Genomic DNA, 26,037 nt, shown 5'->3' with positions numbered 1-26,037 from the left:
TCTTAAAAAAAAAAAAAAAGGTTCAAATGTGACCTTTGAAAAGTGTGTTGGATCTGTCAGTATACAGTATATAAAATGTATGAAAGGTAGCCTGTTCACGAGTTAAGTTTGTAAAGCTAAGGACTATCTGCATATACATGGCACGCCCTTTCCCTGCACACCATCCTAAAAATTCTTCCCTCCAATCTTTTTTTTTTTTTTTTTTTGAGACAGTGTCTCACTCTGTCACCCAGGCTGGAGTGCAGTGGCATGATCACAGCTCACTGCAGCCTTGACCTCCTCAAGCGATCCTCCCATCTCAGCCTCCTGAGTAGCTGGGATTATAGGCGTGAGCCACTACACCCAGTTAATTTTTTTTATTTTTATTTTTAGAGATGGGGTCTCACAATGTTGCCCAGCTCATCTGGAACTCCTGGGTCCAAGCAATCCATCCACCTTGGCCTCCCAAAATGCTGAGATTACAGGCATGAACCACCACACCTGGCCTCCAATCTCTTCAAATTTCAGAACCTTACCTTTCTATCACCATAACGCTTTTTCCCTCACAGGATGCATGGTCATTATCAAGAAAGGCAGGAAGGGTGACGATTTCTAGCATTTCTCTCTCAGTCCCATTTGGTGCTTACATCTTATTTTGGGTTGCACTTGACATCTTGATATATGGAGTACTTGTCAGTTAGGCTTGCAACAGCCTTAGAGTGATCATGTGGGTAATCTTGATGAGAGAGATGATCATTAAATTCTAACCAAAATGTAGCATCCAAACATAAGACAAATACTTACATGTGATAAATCCTGCATGAAAGAGAGGATAACGGTGCCCATCTCTGATAATCTGTCTCAAATCAAGGCAGTAAAATTCCTGCGGAGAAAAAAAACAAAAGCATGACTGCCCGCTGCTGGCCTGTGTTAAGAGAGGGCTCTTTCTAAGGGCACCAGAGGGAATGGAGTGTAATTCAAACTGGAAGTCTTTTAAACCAGAGCTAGCTCACCTATTGAGGCTATACCTTTTAATTTCACTCAACTGCAGTAGTCAGGACTCTTGTTGCATGTGACAGAAACCCAACTCAAACTAGCTTAAGCCTAAAGACAGGTTTATGGCCTGTCTCTTGAAATTCATAAGCAAGATGGTTCTATCTGTCAGAATTCACTGGCCTTAAGAACTGGAGTCAGAGACTCAAACACCACTGTCTTCTCTTATCTCTGTTTCTCTGAGATTTGTCCTTTTTTCTCAGCAATTCCCCCAATCCTCTAGTTCACATAATCTGAAGCACGGTTACAGGGAGCTCCTAAATTTTATATTTTGCAATCAGAGAGGCTGGTTCAACTGTCTTTCAGTCTCCGTTCCAAATATCTGTGTAAGGACATTTATCGGACCGGCCTGGGACAGGTGCCTTCCCCTGAATCGATCAGCACTGGACATACGACAAGTTCATGTGATATGCTGGCAACCTAGAAAAACGAAGTAAGAAGCAGAAACAGCCCTCAGAAGGCAAGTAATGCCAGACCGACATTGCCATGGGTGTTCTCTGAATCAACAACCCTATCCATCTGATGTTTTCTTTTGCATTCATTAATATTTGTGTGAGTCTGGAGAAATATACCATGTTCATGGATTGGAACACTCGATATTATAAAGATCAGTTCTCCCCAAAGTGATTTGTACATTACATGTAATCCTTATCAAAATCTAAACATTTTGTTTTCTTTCTTTTTTATTTTTTGAAACGGAGTCACTCTCTGCTGCCCAGGCTGGAGTGCAGTGGCACAATCTCAGCTCACTGCAATCTCTGCCTCCTGGGTTCACACCATTCTCCTGCCTCAGCCTCCCGAGTAGCTGGTACTACAGGTGCCTGCCACCACGCCCAGCTAATTTTTTTTTTTTTTTTTTTTTGGTATTTTTAGTAGAGACGGGGTTTCACGGTTTTAGCCAGAATGATCTCCTGACCTTGTGATCCGCCTGCCACGGCCTCCCAAAGTGCTGGGATTACAAACATGAGCCACCGTGCCCGGCCTTTTTTTTTTTTTTTTAGCAAACCACCACCATCAGAATGAATCTCAACATATTTCTTAACAAATATTGACAAATTGATTATAATTTTCTTTTAAAAAGGGTCTTGCTCTGTTGTCTAAACTGGAGTACAGTGGTGCAATTATAGTTCACTGTGGCCTCAAACTCCTGGGCTCATGTGATCTTCCCTCCTCAGCCTCTCAAAGTGCTAGGATTACAGATGTGTACCACCACGCCTGGCTAATTCTCAATTTATATGAAAATGCAGGCTGGGCATGGTGGCTCACACCTGTAATCCCAGAACTTTGGGAAGCGGAGGCAGATGAATCACCTGAGGTCAAGAGTTCGAGACCAGCCTGGCCAACATGGCAAAACCCCATCTCTACTATAAAAACATAAAAAAATTACCCGAGCATAGTGGCACACGCCTGGAATCCCAGCTACTATTGCACTCCAGCCTAGGTAACAAGAGCAAAGCTCCGTCTCAAAGAAAAAACAGAGAAAGAACATGCAAAGGGCCAAGAATAGCCAAAATACTGACTTGTTCTGAAAGCTCTGGTCTATGAGATAATCCACTTCTTTTTTTTATTTTTTTTGAGACAGAGTCTCCTCGCTCTGTTGCCCAGGCTGTAGTGCAGTGGCGTGCTCTCGGCTCACTGCTAGCTCTGCCTCCCGGGTTTACGCTATTCTCCTGCCTCAGCCTCACGAGTAGCTGGGACAACAGGCGCCCGCCACCACGCCTGGCCAATTTTTTATGTTTTTAGTAGAGACGGGGTTTCACCTTGTTAGCCAGGATGATCTCGATCTCCTGACCTCATGATCTGCCCGCCTCATGCTCCCAAAGTGCTGGGATTACAGGCATGAGCCACTGCGCCCAGCCAGATGAAATGATCCATTTCTTACTGACTTCAAGATGTGATAAAAGGCTTCGAACAGTGGCTTATGCCTGTAATCCCAACACTGGGAGGAAAAAGTGGGAGGATCACTTGAGGTCAGGAATTGAAGAACAGTCCAGGCAACATGGTAGGAGCTTGTTTCTGCAGAAAAAGTTAAAATAAAATTTTAAAAAACTACCTGGGCATGATGATACACACCTGTAGCCCCAGCTATCCAGGAGGCTGAGGCAGGAAGATTATTTGAGCCCAGGAGTTCAAGGCTATAGTGCACTATGTTTATACCACTGCATTCCAGTGTGGGCAACATAGTTAGACCCGTCTCTGGGAAAAAAAAAAAAAATTAAGAAAGAACAAAACCCGGTCGGGGACGGTGGCTCACGCCTGTAATCCCAGCACTTTGGGAGGCCGAGGTGGGCAGATCACGAGGTGAGGAGAGCAAGACCATCCTGGCTAACACGGTGAAACCCCGTCTCTACTAAAAATACAAAAAACTAGCCGGGCAAGGTGGCGGGCGCCTGTAGTCCCAGCTACTCGGGATGCTGAGGCAGGAGAATGGCGTGAACCTGGGAGGCGGAGCTTGCAGTGAGCCGAGATCGCACCACTGCACTCCAGCCTGGGTGACAGAGCGAGACTCCGTCTCAAAACAAACAAACAAAAAACAAAAAAAAAAAGGAAAGAAAGAACAAAACCCTAGCAGAATGCTGCCCATAGCTAGTCTTCACTCAGGAATGCCCATTTGGCCACACAGTAGCTCTCAGGAGAAAAACATCAATTAGTTCACCGATAGAGCAAGGAAACTCACTCATTAGCTTTAGGTCTGTTTTAGGGCAGATGCGGTAATTGTCTAAATTATCATGGAGTTATTCAAGAACCATTCATTGAGAATGTATTCTGCTTATGCTCCACCCTACTCCTTCTACCTTGGTCTTCAGCATCCTGGTTTTCCAGTATCCTTGGGCACTACGCTTTTTTTTGTTTTTTTGAGACAGAGTCTCACTATGTCTCTGAGGCTGGAGTGTAGTGGTGCCATCGCAGCTCACACCTCACTGCACCCTCTGCCTCCCGGATTCAAGTGATTCTCAAGTTTCAGCCTCCTGAGTAGCTAGGTTTACAAGCACATGCCAACGTGCCCATCTAATTTTTGTATTCTTAGTAGACACGGGGTTTCACCATGGTGGCTGGCTGGTCTCAAACTCCTGGCCTTAAGTGATCCATCTACCACTGCCTCCCAAAGTCCTGGGATTACAGGCATGAGCCACTGCACACAGACTGCTGTGCTCGCTTTAAAAATGGAAATACTGCACTTTGGGAGGCTGAGACGGGCGGATCACGAGGTCAGGAGATCTAGACCATCCTGGCTAACACGGTGAAACCCCATCTCTACTAAAAAATACAAAAAACTAGCCGGGTGAGGTGGCGGGCGCCTGTAGTCCCAGCTATTCGGGAGGCTGAGGCAGGAGAATGGCGTAAACCCGGGAGGCGGAGCTTGCAGTGAGCTGAGATCCGGCCACTGCACTCCAGCCCGGGCGACAGAGCAAGACTCCGTCTCAAAAAAAAAAAAAAGGAAATACTGGTATTTTCGTTGGTGTAATACTATTGTTTTGGCCTGAGTCTGAAATCTGAATTATTTTGTATTGAGACTATTCATGGAGTTTTTTGATTCACTAAAATTCCAAATTGAACAAGAATACATTTAATTAATTTAAAAATAATTTTTCCAGGCCAGGTGCAGTGGCTCACACCTGTAATCCCAGCACTTTGGGAGACCAAGGCAGGTGAATCATTTGAGGTCTGAAGTTCAAGACCAACCCGGCCAACATGGCAAAACCCAGTCTCTACTAAAAATACAAAAATTACCCGGCTATGGTGGCACATGCCTGTAATTCCAGTTACTCGGGAGGCTGAAGTGGGAGAATCACTCCAACTCAGGAGACGGAGGCTGCAGTGAGCCGAGATCTCACCACTGCACTCCAGCCTGGTTGACAGAGCAAGACTCTGTCTCAAAAACATAATAATAATAATAATAATTAATAATAATTTTTCCATATTTCACACTTCTATACTATCTCCAAGAGTCAGAAGGTAACACCGACAAAGCAAAGCGTCTGATGCAAAAACATTATTATTATTTTTTGAGATGGAGTGGCGTCTCCCTCTGTCACCCAGGCAGGAGTACAGTGGCACAATCTCGGCTCACTGCAACCTCTGCCTCCCAGGTTCAAGCGATTCTCAGCTTCCCTGAGTAGCTGGGATGACGCACCTGCCACCACACCTGGGCAATTTTTGTATTTTTAGTAGAGACGGGTTTTCACCATGTTGGCCAGGCTGATTACAAACTCTTGATCTCAGGTGATCCACCTGCCTTGGCCTCACAAAGGACTGGGATTACAGATGTGAGCCACCGTGCCCGGCTACTGATGCAGTAATAATATTCTTAACACTGGTTCAAAAACTTTTTGAAGAAGCAGATAATGAGCATGACAGAATCAAAACTGATTTGGGAAATTGATTAAAATCTCTATCTAGGTCAGGCGTGATGGCTCACACCTGTAATCCCAGCACTTTGGGAGGCCAAGACAGGTGGATCACTTGAGGTCAGCAGTTCGAGACCAGCCCAGCAAACATGGTGAAATCCCATCTCTACTAAAAATACAAAAATTTGCTGGGTCTGTTGGTGTGCACCTGTAATCCCAGCTACTCAGGAGGCTGAGCCACGAGGATCACCTGAACCCAGGTGAAGGAGGTTGCAGTGAGCCACGATCACACCTGCACTCTAGCCTGGGCAACAGAGTGAGACCCTGTCTCAAAAAAAAAAAAAAAAGAAAAAAAATCTCGACTCATACATTATGAAACTGAAAGATCAAAAGAAAGCAGAATGATTTTTTGGGAGCAAAACACACTGCTTGCTGTCAATAAAAAGGTTACAGTCCTAACCTTTCCCCAAAGAATTCTGTCAGATAATCTCAAAGTTATCAAAATGAAAGGGATTATTTAAAGATGAAAGACTTAAAGAAAATTATTTGGCCAGGCACGGTGACTCACACTTGTAATCTCAGCACTTTGGGAGGCCGAGGCTGCTGGATCACCTGAGGTCAGGAGTTCAAAACTAGCCTGGGCAACATGAAGAAATCTCGTCTCCACTAAACATACAAAAATTAGCCGGGCATGGTGTCGGGTGCCTGTAATCCCAGCTACTCCAGAGGCTGAGGCAAGAGAATCGCTTGAACCCAGGAGGCGGAGGGTGTGCGCCTGTTATCCCAGTTACTGGGGAGGCTGAGGCATGAGAATTGCTCGAGTCCGGGAGACAGGGGTTGCAGTCAACTGAGATCCACCACTGCACTCCAGCCTGGGTGACAGAATGAGACTGCCTCAAAAAAAAAAAAAAAAAAAAAAACAGTGCTATTTTATCTTAAGTGTTTTATGATTAAACGTCTACAATTGTCTATTGCACTAAGTTCATTATTTTTATTGTATTAAACTAGATTCATGAGGTACATGTGCAGGTGTGTTCCATGAGTACACTGCAAAATGCTAAGGTTTGGGCTTCTATTGAACCCATCACCCAAACACTGACCATAGTACCCAATGAGCAGTTTTCCAACCCTTTCCCCTCCTTCCCTCCCCACATGTGGAGTTCCCAGTGTCTGTTATTTCCATCTTTATGTCCATTTGAACCAACTGTTTAGCTATTTATTTGTTTATTTATTTATTTATTGAGGCAGTCTTGCTCCTTCACCCCGGCTGGAGTGCAGTGGCATCATCTCAGCTCAATGCAACCTCCCCCTCCTGGGTTCAAGAGATTGTCCTGCCTCAGCCTTGAGTAGCTGCGATTATAGGCACGTGCCACCACACTGGGCAAACGTTTGCAATTTTAGTAGAAATGGGGTTTCACCATGTTGGCCAGGCTGATACCGAACTCCTGGCCTCAACTGATCCACCTGCTCTGCCCTCCCAAAGTGCTGGGATTATAGGCATGAGCCATTGCACCTGGCCTATTTTTAAATAATACTTTTTTTTGGGGGGGGGGGACAGGGTCTCACTCTGTCACCCAGGCTGGGGTGCAATGGCTCAATCACGCTTCCCTACAGCCTCAAATTCCTGAGCTCAAGTGATCCTCCCACCTCAGCTTCCTGAGCAGCTGGGACCACAGGCACGCACCACCATGCCAGCTCATTTTTCTACTTTTTGTGGAGACAGGGTCTTGCTATGTTGCCCAGGCTGGTCTCAAACTACTGAGCTCAAGCAATCTACCCACCTTGGCTTCCCAAAGTGCTGGGATTATAGGCATAAACCACCGTCCCTGGCCTAATAATGTAGGATCTTACTGAATGCTTCATAGTATGATTTTAAAAGTTTGTATTTGAAACGTATTTAAGTATGTAGTTTGATCTTTTGAAAAGCACTTGAATTCCTAACACATTATAAAATACTAGTTGTGCCCAAGAGGTAGAGGTTGCAATGAGCAAAGATTGCACCACTGCACTCCAGCCTGGGTGACAGAGCAAAACTCCAACTCAAAAAAAAAAAAAAAATGTTGTGTTAGGGTTCAAACCAGAGAAGCAGAACCAGTAGGATACACAGATCCAGATATAGATAAACATATAGGGACACACATGTGCCTAGATATAGAAACAGATGGCTTCTAGCCAGTCACAGTGGCTCATGTCTGTAATCCCAGCTCTTTGGGAGGCCGAGGCAGGCAGATCACCTGAGGTCAGGAGTTTGAAACTAGCCTGGCCAACATGATGAAACTCTGTCTCTACTAAAAATACAAAAATTAGCCAGGCACGTGGTGGTGCATGCCTGTAGTTCCAGCAACTCGGGAGGCTGAGGCAGAGGTTGAACCTGGGAGGCGGAGGTTACAGTGAGCCAAGATTGTGCCACTGCACGCCAGCCTGGATGACAAAGCTAGACTCCATCTCTAACAAACAAACAAACAAACAAACAGGCTATATAGAGACATACATCCACACAGACAGGTGTACTGGTAAAAGCTTGGCTTCTGCATTTGTGGGGTTGGCTAAGCAAGCCCAGAGTCCACAGGACTGGCCATCAGGAAACGACAATCACCGGCGGGCTGGAGCCGCATAGGGAGGGCCAAAGCTTGCTTTTCACAGGCACTCAGGAAGGAAGATCCAGAGGGAAGGGAGCACAATTGTGGACTTGGCTGCTATTTGACGTCTGTGCTCCAGTAAGTCCTAAGCCCTCTCTTTTTTAAAAAAAACATAAACTTTTGGCTGGGTGTGGTGGCACGTGCTGTAGTCTCAGCTGCTCAGGAGGTTGAGGCAGGAGAATTGCTTCAGCACAGGAGTTAGAATCCAGCCTGAGCAGCATCACAAGACCTTGGTTCTAAACAAAGGTTTAAAAAACAGGCTGGCCGCGATGGCTTACGCTTGTAGTCCCAGCACGCTGGGAGGCCAAGGAGGGTGAACTGCTTGAAGCCAGGAGTTCAAGACCAGCCTGGCCAACACGGTGAAACCCCATCTCTACTAAAAATACAAAAATCAGCCAGGCGCGGTGGTGCATGCCCGTAATCCCAGCTGCTCAGGAGGCTGAGGTGGAAGAATTGCTTGAACCTGGGAGGCAGAGGTTGCAGTGAGCCAACATCGCACTGCTGCATTCCAGCCTGGGTGACAGAGCAAGACCCTGTCTCAAGAAAATAAATACAAAAGATTTTAAAAGTAAAATACTTTTAATTTCTTAATTATTTTTTCTTTAGCAGCACATTGGAGGTTGAGTAAACTTTTTAAAACAGTTTCAGTATTACAGACAAATTGCCAAGACAGCAGAGTTCACACATACTCTTGTACCTGGCTTCCTTCTTATGAACATCTTAAATTAGTATGGTAAATTGCAACAGTTAAAAAACCTGGCTGGGCATGGCACCTCACGCCTATGATCCCAGCACTTTGGGAAGCCAAAGTGGGAGGATTACTTGAGTCTTGGAATTCAAGACTAGCCTGGGAAATACAGTGAAACCTTGTTTCAGTTTAAAAAAAAAAATTTAAGGCCGGGTGCGGTGGCTCACACCTATAATCCCAGCACTTTGGGAGGCCAAGGCGGGCAGATCACCTGAGGTAGGGAGTTTGAGACCAGCCTGACCAACATGGAGAAATCCCGTCTCTATTAAAAATACAAAATTAGCCAGACGTGGTGGCGTGCGCCTGTAATGAGGCTAATGCAGAAGAATCGCTTGAAACCAGGAGGCAGAGGTTGTGGTGAGCCGAGATCTCACTATTGCACTCCAGACTGGCCAAGAAGAGCGAAACTCTGTCTCAAAAAAAAAAAATTTTTTTTAACGAATAAATGTTTGGAGAGATGGGATCTTGCCCTGTTGACCAGGCGGGAGCACAGTGGCACAGTCACAGCTCACTGCAGCCTCAAACTCCTGGGCTCAAGCAATTCTCCCTCCTTAACCACCCTAGCAGCTGGGACTATAAGTGCATACCACCATGTTCACTGACTAAAAGAAAAAAAAAAAAAATTTGAGAGAGATGCGGTCTCACTATGTTGCCCAGGCTAGTCTCATACTCCTGACCTCAGGATCTTCCCACTTTAGCCTCCCAAAGTACTAGGATGCGAGCCACCATCCCCAGCCCCAATAAACCAATACCGATACATGATTATACATTATCAACAACTAAGGTTCATCTTTACTATTCATTCTTTACTATTCTTTACTACTTCCCCTAATGTCCTTTTCCTGTCCCAAGATCTCATCCAGGAGACCATACTATGTTTAGTTTTTAAGTCTCCTCAGGATTGCTGGAGTGCAGTGACTCCATCTCAGCTCATTGCAACCTCTGACCTCTGAGTTCAAGCGATTCTCCTGCCTCAGCCTCCCAAGTTGCTGGGATTACAGGCTCCTGCCACCATGCCCAGGTAATTGGTTTGTTTGTTGAGAGGGAGTCTCCCTGTCGCCCAGGCTGGAGTGCAGTGGGGCAATCTTCGCTCACTGCAACCTCCGCTTCCTGGGTTCAAACGATTCTCCTGCCTCAGCCTCCCGAGTAGCTGGGATTACAGGTGTGTGCCACCACACGCTGGTTTTTTGTTTTTGCTTTTTTTCGAGACGGAGTTTGAGATGGGGTTTCACCACGTTGGCCAGGCTGGTCTCGAACTCCTGGCCTCAGGTCATCCACCCACCTCAGCCTCCCAAAGTGCTGGGATTACAGGTGTGAGCCACCCGCCCAGCTTGGCTGTGTGTTTTTTTTTTTTTTTAATGCAGTAGCTGGGGTCTTGCTATGTTGCCCAGGCCTCCCAAAGTGCTAGGATTACAGGCGTGAGCCACCACTCCTGGTCTAAGAGGTCACTGTGATGCCCTATTTGAAGGGGATGGGGTCTAGACAGGGCAGAGGCTATGATGGGAGGCCCCTCTTCCCTTCCCATCTATGACTCTCACTCCCCTTACCCAGTTTTCTGTGCTTTCAGTTTTTTTAAGTTTTAATTTTTATTTTTTTAGAGACAGGGTCTCCGTCTGTTGCCCAGGCTGGAATCCAGTGGTGTGATCATAGCTCACTGCAGACTCCATTCCTAGGCACAAGTGATCCTCTCACCTCAGCCTTACAAGCAGCTGAGATTATGTGCACGGGCACCACGCTGTGCTAGTTATTTATTACTGGGTAGAGACGGGGTCTCCTTCGGTTGCCCAGACTTGTCTCAATCTCCTAGCCTCAAGCATCCTCGCACCTTGCCCTTCCAAAGTGCTGGGATTACAGGCGACCCCGCTCTGCCTCTCCAGTCCCTGACCGTACCCACAGGCCAGCCCCAAAATGTCCAGCAACGAGGGAGCCAGGCTAGGACAGGAAACACGCAGCAACCTCCTCTTGCACCCATTTTATTTGGGGGCAGGTGCGGGAGGACCTAGGCCTGCTGTGTATCTGCGCAGTAATGCCCGCACCTGATCTGCCAGTCGATGCTGGAGTGCACAGTGCCATCCAGGGTACCATACTGCTCCACGCTGTGCCCGTAGTTCCACACATGGCTCATGTTGCCTGAGAATACGAGGCTGAAAAGAGGGAGGGGTGGGCCAGGGCCCCAGGCCACCCTGGGCTCCAGGCACCCAGGCTCACCTCCTAGGAGACGGTGTGGGGAAGGGGGTGGGCCGCCCGATGCTCTGCAGCTCCTGCAGTGACAGCTGGTTGAGGGCAACCCCCTTGGTCTCGGCTATGAACATGGCTTTCCCCAGAGGCCTCGTGGGCCTGGTGGAACGGCATCTGAGTGCCGGGCAGGAAAGTGGCACTGAGGCAGCTTCGTCCATGCCCTATCTTCTTCCAGTGCCTGCGCCCCTGCCTTTTTTTGTTGTTGTTGTTTGATACAAAGTCTCGCTCTTTTGCCCAGGCTGGAGGGCAGTGGCGTGAACTCACCTCACTGCAATCTCCACCTCCCTGAGGGAGAGGAGGAGCAGGGGCTCAGGTGGAGGCTCAGGCAAGGTCTGCCTGTGACACTGGGACCCTGCAGGCCTGGGTCACCCCTGGAAAAAGTGTCATCCTACAGCACTCCACCTGAATGAGGGATCCAGTGATCTTCCAGGAAAAATTGGTCTTAAGGGAAAAAGAGGCCGGAAGTGGGGTTGTGTGAACCAAGGACTGGGTCTGAGCTGTGGGGCCTCGGGGGTGAGGTTTTGCCAGGAGCCTGAGCCTCTGTCACTCAGCATCTCTGAGCGGGGGCCAGAACAGGGGAGGAGGCCCATGCTGGGTATGACTTGGCCATGGGAGGTTTTGTCTGAGGACCCCAGAAATAGCTGGGGCTCATTCAAGGGCTGCTCTGAGCAGCTGAGACGCCCTCCTCCTCATTCAAGTAGGGAGGGCAGAGGCAGAGGCAGAGGTGCTGTGAGTGATGGTCCTGTTCTCTTACTGTTTTTTGTTTTTAGACACAGGGTCTCATTCTGTTGCTCAGGCTGGAGTGCAGTGGCACGATCATAGCTCACTGCTGCCTCGATCTCCTGGGCTCAAGAGATCCTCCTGCCTAAGCCTCCTGAGTAGCTGGGACCACAGGGACACGCTACCATGTCCAGCTAATTTTTAATTTTTTGTAAAAATAGGGTCTTGCTATATTGCCCAGGGTGGTCTGAAACTCCTCCTGCCTTGGCCTTCCAAAGGCCTGGGATTACAAACGTGAACCACCACACCTGGCCTGTTTTTTGTTGTTTTTGAGACGGCGTTTCACTCTTGTTGCCAAGGCTGAAGTGCAAGGGCACGATCTTGACTCACTGCAACTTCTGTCTCCCATGTTCAAGATTCTCCTGCCTCAGCCTCCCAAGTAGCTGGGATTACAGGCATCCGCCACCACGCCCAGCTAGTTTTTGGATAGTAGAGACAGGGTTTCACTATCTGTTGACCAGGCTGGTCTCGAACCCTGAGCTCACGTGATCCACCTACGTCGGCCTCCCAAAGTGCTGGGATTACAGGAGTGAGCCACCACACCCGGCCTAGACTGTTGTTGAAGCCTGTTTTCCTCTTCTCTTTCCTCAGTTCATTTCTTTTCTTTTACACCCTCCCCCGATCATTGCTCTGCCCATCCAAAGGCTGTGGCTGGCACTGGACTGAATAGAAGCCCCTAGCCTCAAGTTCCAAACCCACGCTCTCCAACAGCCAGGCTTTCATATGGGAAGCTTCAAAGCCTTGTGACAGCCTGGCTGAACCTCTCCAGCCCGGGCGCTCCCTCCAATTCCTGCCCCAGAAAACAGGCATCTCCTCTGGCCACGTCCCAAAGAAGCCTGTCCAGAAGCCTCAGGCACCCGCTGCTGGAAGCCTGTACTCTTCACATTCGCAACAAAGGCCCTGTCCGCCCAGTGCTGCTGAGCACACTCCTGTGCCCCTGAGCCCTGAACTGTCCTTTGCTCAGGCTGGGACGACTTCTCAGAGCCTTCCACTTGCTGCAGACTTCGCTCAGCTTAAAGCACTCCATGAAATTGGGGTGTGGCATCTGCCTCAAGGAGCATTTCTACAACCTCTGTTGCCTCTACCGCAAAAAACTCCACCTCTGAACACTGAATGAGAACTGCATGATTGTAAGGAAGAAAAGGGGGTGGGCGTTGCGGCTCACACCTATAATCCCAGCACTTTGGGCAGCTGAGGCAGGCGGATCACTGAAGGCCAGGAGTTCGAGGCCAGCTTAGCAAACATGGTGAAATCCCGTCTCTACTGAAAATACAAAAATTAGCTGGGCACAGTTGATCAGCCTATAATCCCAGCACTCTGGGAGGCCAAGGCAGGCACCTGAGGTCAGGACTCTAAGACCAGCCTGGCCAACATGGTGAAACCCTGTCTCTGCTTAAAAAAATGCAAGTTGGCTGGCCACGGTAGCTTACACCTGTAATACCAGCACTTTGGAAAATCGAGGCGGGCACATCACAAGGTCAAGAGATGGGGACCATCCTGGCCAACATGGTGAAACCCCACCTCTACTAGAAATACAAAAATTAGCCAGGCGTGGTGGCATGCACCTGTAATCCCAGCTACTTGGGAGGCTGAGGCAGGAGAATCGCTTGAACCTAGGAGGTTAAAGTTGCAGTGACCAGCTACTCGGGAGGCTGAGGCAGGAGAATCGCTTGAACCTGGGAGGTTAACGTTGCAGTGAGCTGAGATCACGCCACTGCACTCCAGCCTGGGCAACACAGCAAGACTTCCTAAAAAAAAAAAAAAAAAAAAAAAAAAAAGCAAAAGTTAGCTGGGCGTGGTGGTGGTGGCACACATCTATAATTCCAGCTACTTGGGAGGCTGAGGCAGAAAGGTCACCTGAGCCTGGGAAGTCGATCGAGGCTGTAGTGAATCAAGATCGTGCCACTGTACTCCAGCCTGGGCCACCAGAGTGAAACCCCATTTCAAAAACAAAACAGGCCAAGTGCATGCCCTCATGCGTGTCTGTAATCCCAGCTACTCAGGAGGCTGAGGCAGAAGAATCACTTGAACCCAGGAGGCCGAGGGTGAAGTGAGCCAAGATCTCACCACTGCACTCCAGCCTGGGCGACACAGCAAAACTCTGTCTCAAAAACACAGAAAAATAAAACCACAATTTGGGTAGGTGGATATCTGGTTCCCTGAACTGTCCGGGTATGGACGGCCCTCCCATTGGGGTGGGATGGGACGCTGATCTCGGACTGCACACGTCCACCCGTCTGCCACCTGCCAGGGTCTCCTTCCCGATCCAGCCCAGGACAGGCCGGGGGCACTCACCTGATGTAGTAGCCAGCAGATTCTAGGTAGGACGCAGGCTCATTGGTCAGACCACATCACCAGGGCAGGGTGATTCTTGTCTCTGTGCACCAGTTCTTCCATCACCCACATATAGTGATGCATAGACACGTTGTTGAAGAGCTGCCAGGGGCCAGGAGGGAAGGGACAGAGGCACGGTGTGGCCCATGGGCTGGCCAGACGGAGCAGGTGCACAGCAGGGACTCATGGCAGCACCAGGCCCACAGCGGGACACTCATCAATAACCACAATCCCATCCCGGTCACACATCTGCAGCTTCTCTGTGTAGGGATAGTGGCTGGTGCAGAAGGCGTTGGTGCCAAGCCAGCAAAGCAGGTTGAAGTCCTTCACCAGCAGCAGACAGTCGAAGTTCTTCACCAGCAGCAGACAGTCGAAGTCCTTCCCTCGGATCTAGAGGACAGCAGAGTTAGGACAGACAGACTGTCCCTGTCAAAGCTGCACTTCCTCCAATGGCAGGACTCTGGAGAGCCATGCCGTGAGCCCCCTCTCCAGCCCAAGCACCAGCTCCACAGCAGGGTGGTTTGGAGCCATTTGCCTCATTGCCCTGAGCTGCCCTCAGCTACAGCACACAGGGAAGGCGAAAGTGGAAGGTGACCAGAAGCAGCCCCCACGAGGACCTAGGAGCCCCAGTGCACGTCTACATCCTCATGCTTGTTGACACTGTGGAAATAGAAAGGTTTCCCATTGATGAGGAACTGGCTCTCGGTGACAGCCACAGTGAGGATTGCCACAGGGAGTGTGTAGAAGTCAGAAAAAGGCCTCAGTGATGTCTGTGCAGTCAGCCGCAGCTAGGATAGCTAAAGCGCCAACACGCCTCTCACCGCGGCAGCGTAGCCCCTGATAGTGGACCCTGTGTGTCACCCACCGCCAGCAGTGCAAACCCGATAGCGCACCCAGCCTACTCCCTGCCGGGCAGTGCAGCCCCCCCATAGCATACAACCCGCCCCCACACCCCCGCCACTGGCCGTCCGCCCCCGATAATGTCCCATGCTGTAGGCAGGGCAGCCTATGCTTAGCGCCCCCAACCAGTCCCCAGCCATGGGCAGTGACGCCTCGGATATCACACCCAACAAGTTCCCCGCCATGGGCACTGAGGGTCCACATAGCGCCCCCAACCCGTGACCCTCCGCAACCAGCGCAGCCACGGATAGCGCCCCCAGCAAGACCCGCCGCTGCGGGAAATGATGCCTGGGATAACGCACCCAAAACTCCCCTGCCAAGATCAGTGCAACACCCAACACTGCCCCTAACACGACCCCCACCACCGGCGGTGCAGGAAACGATGGCGCCCCCAATCCCACCCCCGCCTCAGGCAGTACAGCCGCAATAGCATACCCAACCCATTCCACACGCCCCTTGACCCCCGCCGGAGGCAATGCAGCACCGGATAGCGCCCCTAACACGCCCCCGCCACCGGCGGTGTAGCCCAGGATAGCGCCGCCAGCTCCCTCTCGCCAACATCCCTCTCGCCGTGGCAGTGTAGCCCCGATAGTGCACCCAATCTGCCACCCGGAGAGTGCACCCAACCACTCCCTTCCGGGCAGTGCAGCCCCCCACTGCACCACAGCACCAAACCCATCCCCCCACCCCCGCCACTGGCAGTCCGCCCCGGTAACGCCCACAACACTCCAGCCTGGGCAACAAAGAGCAAAACACTGTCTCAAAGACACAAAGAACCTTTTTTTAAAGTAATACCGCTGAGCACCTCAGGGGATGAATTTTATATGAAATATATTTTTTAAAAGGACAACATCATTCAAGAATCATGCTTTCTGTATCATTTGCATTTCTACATAATTTCTGGGGGTCTTACATTTAGCATCTCTACAGCATGGTGACAGGTTTTTAAACTTTAATCAGATCAATAATATTCTTTATTCACTGAGGTTGCATGTTCAAATTTCAGCTATCATTAAACTCAATTATAACATTTAAATATAAAGATATTTATATTTTTGATTATATTTATAATTATTTTTTTATATTTATAATTCTGATAATTACCATATTACCAGGCTTATGGTAATTCTATAGCTGTTATATTTCTGATTTTACCATTTCTGCTTTATGATCTTAAGTTGTGATAAGAATTACAGATTTCACATAAAACTGATAACTCCTAATGACTGATACAGTCACGCAATTTCCTCATGTCATTCTCCACAGTCTTTTTTGTAGCTTTTGATATCCAGCAACTCCTAGTTTTAAACTTTGCCTCTTAGGCATCTGTAAAACAGTTATTAATTTCCTATTTCTCTACATTTTAATTTGTTTAAGCCTACTTCCTCCCATTGTTCTATAACACTGGCTCTTCTCACATGCTCTGTTCTACTTTCTCTGTATTCATTTTGCTTACTCATTTCTTCCTGATGTGGTTTGGATCTGTGTCCCCACCCAAATCTCCTGTCAAATTGTAATCCCCAGTGTTGGAAATAGGGCCTGGTAGAAGGTGACCGGATCTTGGGGGCAGACTTCCCTCTTGGTGCTGCTGCAATAGTGCATGAGTCTTCATGAGATCTGGTTGTTTAAGAGTGTGTGGTATCTCCCCCTAACCCTTCCTTGTGCGCTGGCCACGTGAGCATGCCTGCTCTGGCTTTGCCTTGTGCCAATGGGTAAAAGCTCCCTGAGGCCCCCGCAGCCATGCTTCCTGTACAGCATGCAGAACTGTGAGTCAATTAAACCTCCTTTCTTTATAAATTACCCAGTCTCACGTATTTCTTTATGGCAGTGTGAGAATTAATACATTTCCCCTTCCTTCTCTCCTTCTTTCCTTCCCGAGCTTCCTCCCTCCCTTCCTTTCTTCCTTCCGGTCTTGAGGTTTATAATAAAGACTGTATTTTTTTTTTCCATTGTCCTAAGACAGCGCTTATCTAGGGGTGAAAGGCTTGAACTCTGCAGTCAGCCCTGTCTAGATTTACCTTGCTTCCTCTAGCTTAGTTATAGTCAAATAACAACTGAGAGTTTTTGTGAGAACTACACAAGACAATGAATATGATTGGAAAGTGCAGTAATTGAGAAAGAAGTCTCTGATGTCTAAAATGGAGATGGGGTTTATATTAACTCAATAATTAACTCTAATATTAACTCTATTCTACATTGCATGTCCTCAAATAAAGCAAGCTGTTCCCTGATGTACGTTTATATGTTCTTGGGAGATGAGCACTATGTGTAAATTTGGAAAACAGCTTATTTCCTCTCAATTATCATTTAAAAAAATGTAAACACATATTCAAACATCTCAGAGTACATATTATAAACTATTTGACAAGTGATTTTCTCTGTTCCTCACATTTGGAGAGTACCGGACTGTATAAATTATCTACGTAATGTGAATTAAAAGAATTATACATGGTTAATGAAAATAATAAAAAATTTACTCTGTCCTACATCTTTACTGTAAATCAGTGCTTTATGTAATACCATTTAACCTGTCATGTGAATTTAATTTAAATGTATTTGAATGCTTTATACATAGAATTCAAAACCTTTCCAAAAATGTGATATTTTAATTCTAACTCTTAACCTTAACTATTATTGTTTAAAAACTTTGTTTATATACATCTCTCAAAAAATACATATACAAAATATTTTTATAGTAATTGCAAAAGGGACAAAGGCCTTTTTTTTTTTATCTTTGTTTTAACTAACTTGATGAAGAAACTATAAAGAGTAAAAGAGAGCACAAACTGATTCTTTCTGGACTTTTCCTAATTTTCTTTCCATTGGGTATCACTGGAGAATCTTTCACCAACCAGAGGACATTTTCTCAAAAGCTTCACTGAAATACTCTAAGCTTTTCCATTTCTTTCAGGCAAATGCTCTAGCTGATTTTATGATGTAATCTATTTTAAAGTTGACCTGTCATAACAGCAAGTAAGTAAAACCATAGGCTTGGATTTTTAAAAAAATGCTTTCTAAAAAATGCTCTATTTTGTGCCAGTTACAAGATACACAGAACATAACTTTTAACAGAATATGATGGAATAGAACTTAAAGGACATAAATTGAGATGTAAAGTAATCTGGTTACTCATTCATGTCTCAGTATTTTTTAAGTATCTGCCATTTGTCAGGGAGTTTGTCAGTCTAAGGGTATCAAGATAAATGGAAGATTATTCTTTTCTAGAGGGTCACAATGTAGTAGCCTGACGGTGTAAACGGTGTGACTGATTGGCCAACACACCATTGGAACAGAGCTACGTGTATGTCTCTGAAAGATGTACATACACAGTGATTCAGGAGGAGTACGGAAGATCACACACACACACACATTTTGGAAAAAGGCAAAGACAGGAGAGTTTCAAGGAGGAATTACCTTTTATGTGGGTAAGGACTACTTGAGAATTTACAAGTCATTCTGGATAAAATGGTCAGGACATTTAAGCCAAGGGAGTAACAAGTAGAATGAAAGGACGTGTGAAAGGTCATAGTAAGATCAGGAAACAGGAAAATGCAGTACTTCTATGTGACTGAAGTGAAACAAATATAGAAGAGTGGATGTTGCCTAGAATTTTAAGTCATCTATTCACTCCTGTATGTTAGACCCGAGGAAACAAAGTTAGTCCCCAAATGATCATCTTATTCAGTCTTCGGAAAACAAGAAGAAATGTTATCTCTTTCAGTGAAGTGATTCCAAGACTTCTGCAAGGAGTGAGGCTATTTTTGACATCCCAAAAATAAAGCAGCTTAAATAAATTTTCTGAGTCTGTGGGAAGAAAATTAACATGATATCTGAGGTATTTAAAAGCTGACAATTTTGTTTCGTTTTGTTTTTCAGGTATGAAATAGTTTGAATCAGAAAGTTTGGACAAAAACCAAATAGGTAATGTTTGAAAGGGACTTAAATCTAAACGGCTGTCTTTAAAAATTGTATCAATTAAAAAAGCGTACATGTAACAGGGGAAAATGCATCCTGTAATTAAGTCCTATCAAAAGAATTACACTTTCTTTTTTTTTTTTTTTACAAGGCTCCCACACTCTGTCCCTCATTTCCATTATTCACCAAGCTTCATGCACTCTTCTCAACAATAGATTCACCCAGTGAGGATGCTGATCCTCTTGTTTTTACTTCTAGTTTCAGAACATTTTATGTGAGTATACAGATACTTGTTAGATTGAAATTAATATGTTGTCAGGACATGAATATATTTTAGAGACAAAAAAGATCACGTTGAGAATGAATTTTTAAATAGATATTTCCTACTGATACAAGCAAAACAGTCTCTTTCTCTCTCATCCAGATCACTGTGGTACAGTGAAAACAGCAAAGGGCTGGTAAAAAGGTAGAGAGGAAGATTTGAGTCCTATGTGAGTTGAGCCAGCGCCTCTCTCTCTCTCTCTCTCTATAATGGAGGTGACAATACTTATTTGAAAGGCATCAGGGAAATCCACAGTTGGTGGACACACGGTGGTGGGGCAAGCAATCCTGGAAAAGCAGGCAAATAACAAAATGTGAAGAACATTCAATGCCCTTCTCTTTAGATTAAGAATCTTAAACTTACTAGATTCTGATGAGTGAGAGATAGAAAAATCTATATTTCTTTTTGAAAGATGGGCATGCTAAGGAGATGTAAGTATAAATGGAGTGAAAATGAATTACTATGGGTTTCTTTTATCTTACAAGTAAAGTACTGTTTTCTTTTTATTATACTTTCTGGCTTTTAATGGTATTCTACATACATATATATGATTTTGAATTACGTGAGTGGTCAAGAAATCAAACTTTGCCTATGTAGTATCACGTTTAAAAGATAGGCATCTTGGGCCAGAGGCAGTGGCTCATGCCTATAATCCCAGCACTTTGGAAGGCAGAGTTGGGCAGATCACGAGGTCAAGAGATAAAGACAGTCCTGGCCAGCATGGTGAAACCCTGTCTTTAGTAAAAATATAAAAGAAGAAGAAGAAAAAAAAAATAGCCGAGCATGGTGGTACACGCCTGTAGTCCCAGCTACTCGGGAGGCTGAGGCAGGAGAATCACTTGGACCTGGGAGGTGGAGGTTGCAGTGAGCTGAGATGGCACCACTGCACTCCAGCCTGGCGACAGAGAGAGACTTCATCTTGGAAAAAAAAAAAAAAAAAAGCATCTTATTCATAAATATAAGCAATTTAAGAAAATGCATGTTAGCTATTTAATTCCAAGGTACACAAACATAATTTAAACTAAGCATTACATTCATTTTATAATGTTTCTTCAAAGTAACAAAAGAAAAAAATGGGGAAAGATTGGAAACTGAGAATCATCCATCAAAAACTATTCGTTATATTAATTACTTGTATAATTCTAAGACATTATCAAGTTTACAAGTTTATTTTAAATATAGATAGCTTAGGCAGAAGAACACATATTTTCTCCCATTTATTATTATTATTATTATTATTTTGAGATGGAGTCTCGCTCTGTCTCCCAGGCTGGAGTGCAGTGGTGGGATCTCGGCTCACAGCAAGCTCCGTCCCCCGGGTTTACGCCATTCTCTTGCCTCAGCCTCCCGAGTAGCTGGGACTACAGGCACCCGCCACCTCACCCGGCTAATTTTTTATATTTTTAGTAGAGACAGGGTTTCACCGTGTTAGCCAGGTTGGTCTCAATTTCCTGACCTCGTGATCCGTCTGCCTCGGCCTCCCAAAGTGCTGGGATTACAGGCGTGAGCCACCGCACCGGGCCTGTTTTGCTATTTTTAAGCAAAATATAGATATATCAGAATCAATTGTTTTATTTAGAAACACTTCCAAATGACAGCATTATCATACATACCTTCTCTACTAAATATATTCACATTATTGATGTGCTTAGAATTGTTCTCTTTTTGTTTTATTAAGTGTGTAAGTACCATGATTTATATTAATATACTATTTACGATCAGGACTCAAGAGCTTAAATGACTTCATTTAATAGAGAAAGATACAGTACTGATTCCTTGGTAAACCTATTTGAAATGATAAAACCTTAAAAAAACTTTACTATTTCAAAATAATTAACAACAAATTAATAAAGAAATTGTAATTTTTAATTATGTCTAAATAAGTATCTGTATCTTTCCAATTTATATTCATTACTTAATAAATTTGTTTAGTACTTATTGACTGCTAGAGTGATAAGCTAAAATTCCCCTAAGAAATTAAGTCAAGAATATTGACTAAATTAGACATTATGTGATACTTGTAGATATGTACAAGTATCTACATTGATATGGGAACTGCTTTGTCTTTATCTTCAAAAAGACAAGAATCAAAATTAACTGAGGAGGATGCTTATCATTCCATTTTGATTCCTAGTCTTAGAAAATATAAGGTGACTTGTATAATTTTTCATACTGTAGCATCTAATTTATTATAATCTTGGAGAGAAATTCATGTATAGCCAATCATAGTCTCAGGGAATAAAAACAAGAATATTTTTCTCATGCTAACCTGTTATAATTGGGTAGCTTTATTTGTAAATATGAAGGCTGCCTTATAGTTTTTATAGACTGAGATATGCTTTTGGAAGATGACAAAATCCTTTTCAATATGATACAGGTTTTATTTAAAATAAAAATCTCATATAACTGCCTTTGATTTTTAATCATGAATGTTACGCTATTATATGCTCTGGAAATTGAAAAGAGTATTTTTGAATCGATACTGTTCTGCTAGCTGGGAAAATACTTTCTTTTTTGTAAGCCAATATAACATTTGTACATTTTTTCATTAAGAATATGATCACTAAAGAAAAGTGTGACAATGGCATCTCGAAGGCTCATCATTTCTCCTAATCATAGCATACTTTGATCAGATCTTCCCCCCTTGAAACTGCCCACTGACCATGTAATTCTCAATCATTGCAACCTATGTCACCCTAAGACAGTCAGAGAAGCAGAACCATATTCATCACACATAGGCAGTTGTCAACTATGGCACCATCAAGCTTTAATACCCTTAATATAAAATCCCTGCCTTCTGTATTCTGGATATCCAACCCCGATGGGTATCAGAACAGAGCAAGCATAAACTGAGAAGACTCTATCTCAGAAGTGGAACTCCTAGTCGGAGAACCCAGACCTGTTCCTCTGTTTCTCAGTGTTTCTGTTTACTTTGATTAGACTATAACCTAATCAATGTATAATGGTGAGGTTATTACTTTTTTAAGAAAATAGAAGGTAGTAACAAACATCCATTTCTTTCTCCATTTAATCCCTTTTAAATTAAATGAAAAAATTTTCATATTGATTCATTTCTCTAAGCAAGACCTAATTGCACTATAGTACTTAGCTACCACTGAAAACTACAGTAAACACATGTAAGCTACTAGTTTCAACTCCAGAACAAAAATTTTAACCTCAATTTAGCACAGATTATTTGTAGAAAAAAATACATAGGAAACCCTTTTATATAGGCTTTTGTCCTAATCAATTTTAATATTTCTTATCGAATATATATTACACATATTTCTTAATTTCATAATTTTGTTATAAATATTATTTTCAGGTATAAACATTAGCTTACTATTATTTATATTTTTGATACTTGGGGTGTTTATTCTATTTAAACTTGTGAAACTGGCAGTAAGTTTAAGCTCTAAGTAAATTTTAATCCCCAATGCTGGATTCATTAATCAGTGATCATTTACACTAATAGAAGTTCATTGATCTTATTCTTCAGACCCTCCCTTGTGAGTAATTTCATCCTTTAGAAGACATTATCAGATACATTAAGCAGTGGCATTCTATTCCAACAAATGAGCCTAGCTTGACTGCTGGAGAAACACCCAATTAATAATGAAATGTAAAGTGACTTGTATAATTTTTCATATTGTAACTTCTAATTTATTATAATCTTGGAAATAAATTCATGTATGGCCATTGAAAAATGAATTATCGGAAAATATATATCATTAGATACTGATTAAATCAATTGAAATCTACATATATTTCTCATTATGTTTATCTTCAAATATACTTGACATGGAAATTCTTGCTTTTTAATGCATATCATGAACATTTAAAAACACTTTAAATTTAAACCTTCGATATATTAATGAAATGTGTGGGTTTCTACTTTACAAACTTTAACTGACTTTATTAGTCTTAAATGTACAGTCTCTTTAAAATACTACTTCATGCCGTCTGTTGCTAAGAATGGTTTCTTTCTTGCTTTCCTAAAATCCATTTTTAACTTAACATGTGTCATGACCACAGTGGAGGAAAAAGTTATTATAGTTTCATTTTTTCATATGGTATTAGACTTTTAAAGAAGAAATTAAATATTACTGTTACTATAACTAGAAAACCTGCACCTCAAATGTATTTTATCATTTGAATCTAAAAATAGCTCTTTAGGTGGATAGTGGAATAATACTGATACTAGTTTGAAATAGAATGTCCTCTCTTTTAAAGCATTTCCCTTATCTTCTGTCACTTTCTACCCATTTATTCAGTAGCATTCATTGCCTCAACCAAGGGAAACCTAAAAGACAAAGAAAAAGCATTTCAAGTTAAAAAGTTTAGACTTTTGTACTGCCAAATTCTTGACACTAGACTAGATAAAAACCTCACCCCAGACTTGTTGAGGAACCCGTAAGCGGAGAGCATAGGCCGAGGTAAAGCAAAGACCACAGGCACTGGAGGAAGAGAAGGAAAAAGCAAGTCTTTTTCAGGACTCTTCTTTAGTATGGTGGCACTTTTATTATCAATCTTTTGTGTGACTCTACGGAAGCCACACATCTGGCAGGCTTGCAGAAATCCCTGCATTGGGCATGATGCAGGCACAGAAGACCACCCACATTCATCAGGAAGACAGTAGTGAACCACCTCCTAGAGATTCACTGCCCTCAAAGGGCATCAAGAATAGCAGTATGATTCCAGAAAAGCCAAGGGATCTGAGAATTGTACAGTGGGGAGAGAGGCTGGTATAGTGACCTTCATGAACCTTTCATCAAAGGACCAATGAAAGCAGGAATATCTCAATATTTTTCTTGTAAATTTTCCAAGAAACAAGACCAAACACAATCATGGAGAAATTCTTCCCAGGTGGAACAAAGGAAGAATTGGATCTGAGCCCATCAAATCAAGGAGCATACCATAGTATACACTGGAGAGTTCTGCCTAAATCTCATCATAAGAGCCAAGGCACCTGCCCCCCCAGCTGCCAGAAGTGTCAGTCTGTGATGATTCACAGTTGTGTCCCTCATTAGACATCTCCCCTACTTGCAGAAATTGACCTTTCCCACTGCAGCCCATGGCCAATGACTGGCCAAGGCAGGGATGTAAAACTCAGCTCCATAATCTCAATTTGGGCCAATTCTGAAAGTCCATCCAAGCTCCAGAGTTCTCTGGATAAAATCAGTTGCAATCACATTGCAGATCAGCTCCTCCCTCCGCCCACCTGCCTTTTGCACATCGTTGTAGCTGTACCCCCTGAAAGCATCCCTTAATGACAATGCCCCTGCTGCACTCAACTCACCATCTCAGAGTCTGTTTGAGAACTCACTTAAAACAAAGGGATAAAGGGTAAATAACTTAAATCCTAGAGTCCAAAGGCAGAGAGAGGTAGTAGGGCTTCAAATATTTATGGAGGGGAAGAATGGAATCTTGCTATGGCAAAAAAAGAAAAAAATCTGAGCTCCTATTTAACCCCTGCTGGCGGAAGTATACTGTCTTTCTGAGATGATGTTTTACTTTAGCTCCTGGGGATTCCCGAGAACGCTGTCTATACCCTGCAGAAGAGTCACACCCAGGATCAGCTCTGATCTCCCACACCTGCCTGATTCTGTGCTTTACAGAGCCGAGATGTAATCCTGGCAGATTAAATGTGGTAAGAATTCCTCATCTGGAGTTTCTAATATCTAGCGTACTAGCAGAAAATATTTAGAAATTGTTACAGAAGGATAGAGAAATCGTGTTTGAACATCTAGTCTGTTGACTAGAATTCGTGCCAGTTAGATAAAAGAGGCATGATATTGCTCATTTTACAAATGGAGAAACTAAATTTTTGATATGTATGTACGTACCCATATTCATCTTGTTTAAAAGTGTCAGAGAAAGATTTGAACCCAGGTCTAACTTCAAAGTCCTCATTTTTATCACATCCCTATGTGGTATCATACAGTTGAAAAAATTATTTTCATTATCCAAAATTTTTATAATTATCTTAATTTTATATTCATGATTTCTCAGGGATTTTTAAAAAATGTGACCAATGTTTCTCATTTTTCATATGACACATATAAAATTATTTCTGACATTTTGTTGCACCTATGATTAGAACACTAAGTGGGTTAAAAATGTCAAATGCCTTTTTATAGTTTTTTATAAATTTAAATATTTAAGAGATTAAGCAGACATTATTTGCTTTAATTTTTCTTTTACTTTGTCTCTCTGTAAATGGAAGAGTATGTCTATGCCTTATTTTGTTTTGTTTTGTTAAATATTTTATTAAATAGCATTCAATATGATTTAACCATAAATGAAATTCTGAAAATGTAAGAAACATTTTACTGTGTCTATTATAGCAATACAAATTTCTTTATGGCTTGAGGAAACAATTTCAACAATGAAACTTAAAATTTCAGAAAAGTTATTAACAAATATTATCATGTATCCAAAGATAAAATAATTTTTACATATATTGAAAAAGATACATATTATACATTAACATCAGATAAAGTTTTATTTATATAGTCAATTACCTCCATAAAAGCTACAAATAATAAATGGCCGGGCGTGGTGGCTCAAGCCTGTAATCCCAGCACTTTGGGAGGCCGAGACGGGCGGATCACGAGGTCAGGAGATCGAGACCATCCTGGCTAATACGGTGAAACCCTGTCTCTACTTAAAAATACAAAAAACTAGCCGGGCGACGAGGCGGGCGCCTGTAGTCCCAGCTACTCGGGAGGCTGAGGCAGGAGAATGGCGTAAACCCAGGAGGCGGAGCTTGCAGTGAGC

At 43.9% G+C, this 26,037-nt stretch overlaps 1 protein-coding gene across 1 annotated transcript in view; it reads right to left on the bottom strand.

The window, feature by feature from the left end:
* LOC117083824 overlaps positions 1-14,510 on the bottom strand; it is a 48,844-nt gene extending 34,334 nt beyond the window's left edge. The window contains exons 1-2 of the mRNA XM_033211913.1: positions 14,082-14,510; positions 784-862 (exon numbers count right to left, since the gene is read on the bottom strand). Of these exons, the coding sequence (XP_033067804.1) occupies positions 784-825 (42 nt within the window). The 5' untranslated portion in view covers positions 826-862; positions 14,082-14,510. The remainder of the gene's footprint in view (positions 1-783; positions 863-14,081) is intronic.
* Positions 14,511-26,037: the final 11,527 nt, after the last annotated feature.

Source organism: Trachypithecus francoisi, unplaced genomic scaffold (genome assembly GCF_009764315.1).
Source record: "Trachypithecus francoisi isolate TF-2019V2 unplaced genomic scaffold, Tfra_2.0 Contig00395, whole genome shotgun sequence".
Classification (NCBI taxonomy): domain Eukaryota; kingdom Metazoa; phylum Chordata; class Mammalia; order Primates; family Cercopithecidae; genus Trachypithecus; species Trachypithecus francoisi.
This window is presented reverse-complemented; position numbering and strand designations above follow the sequence as displayed.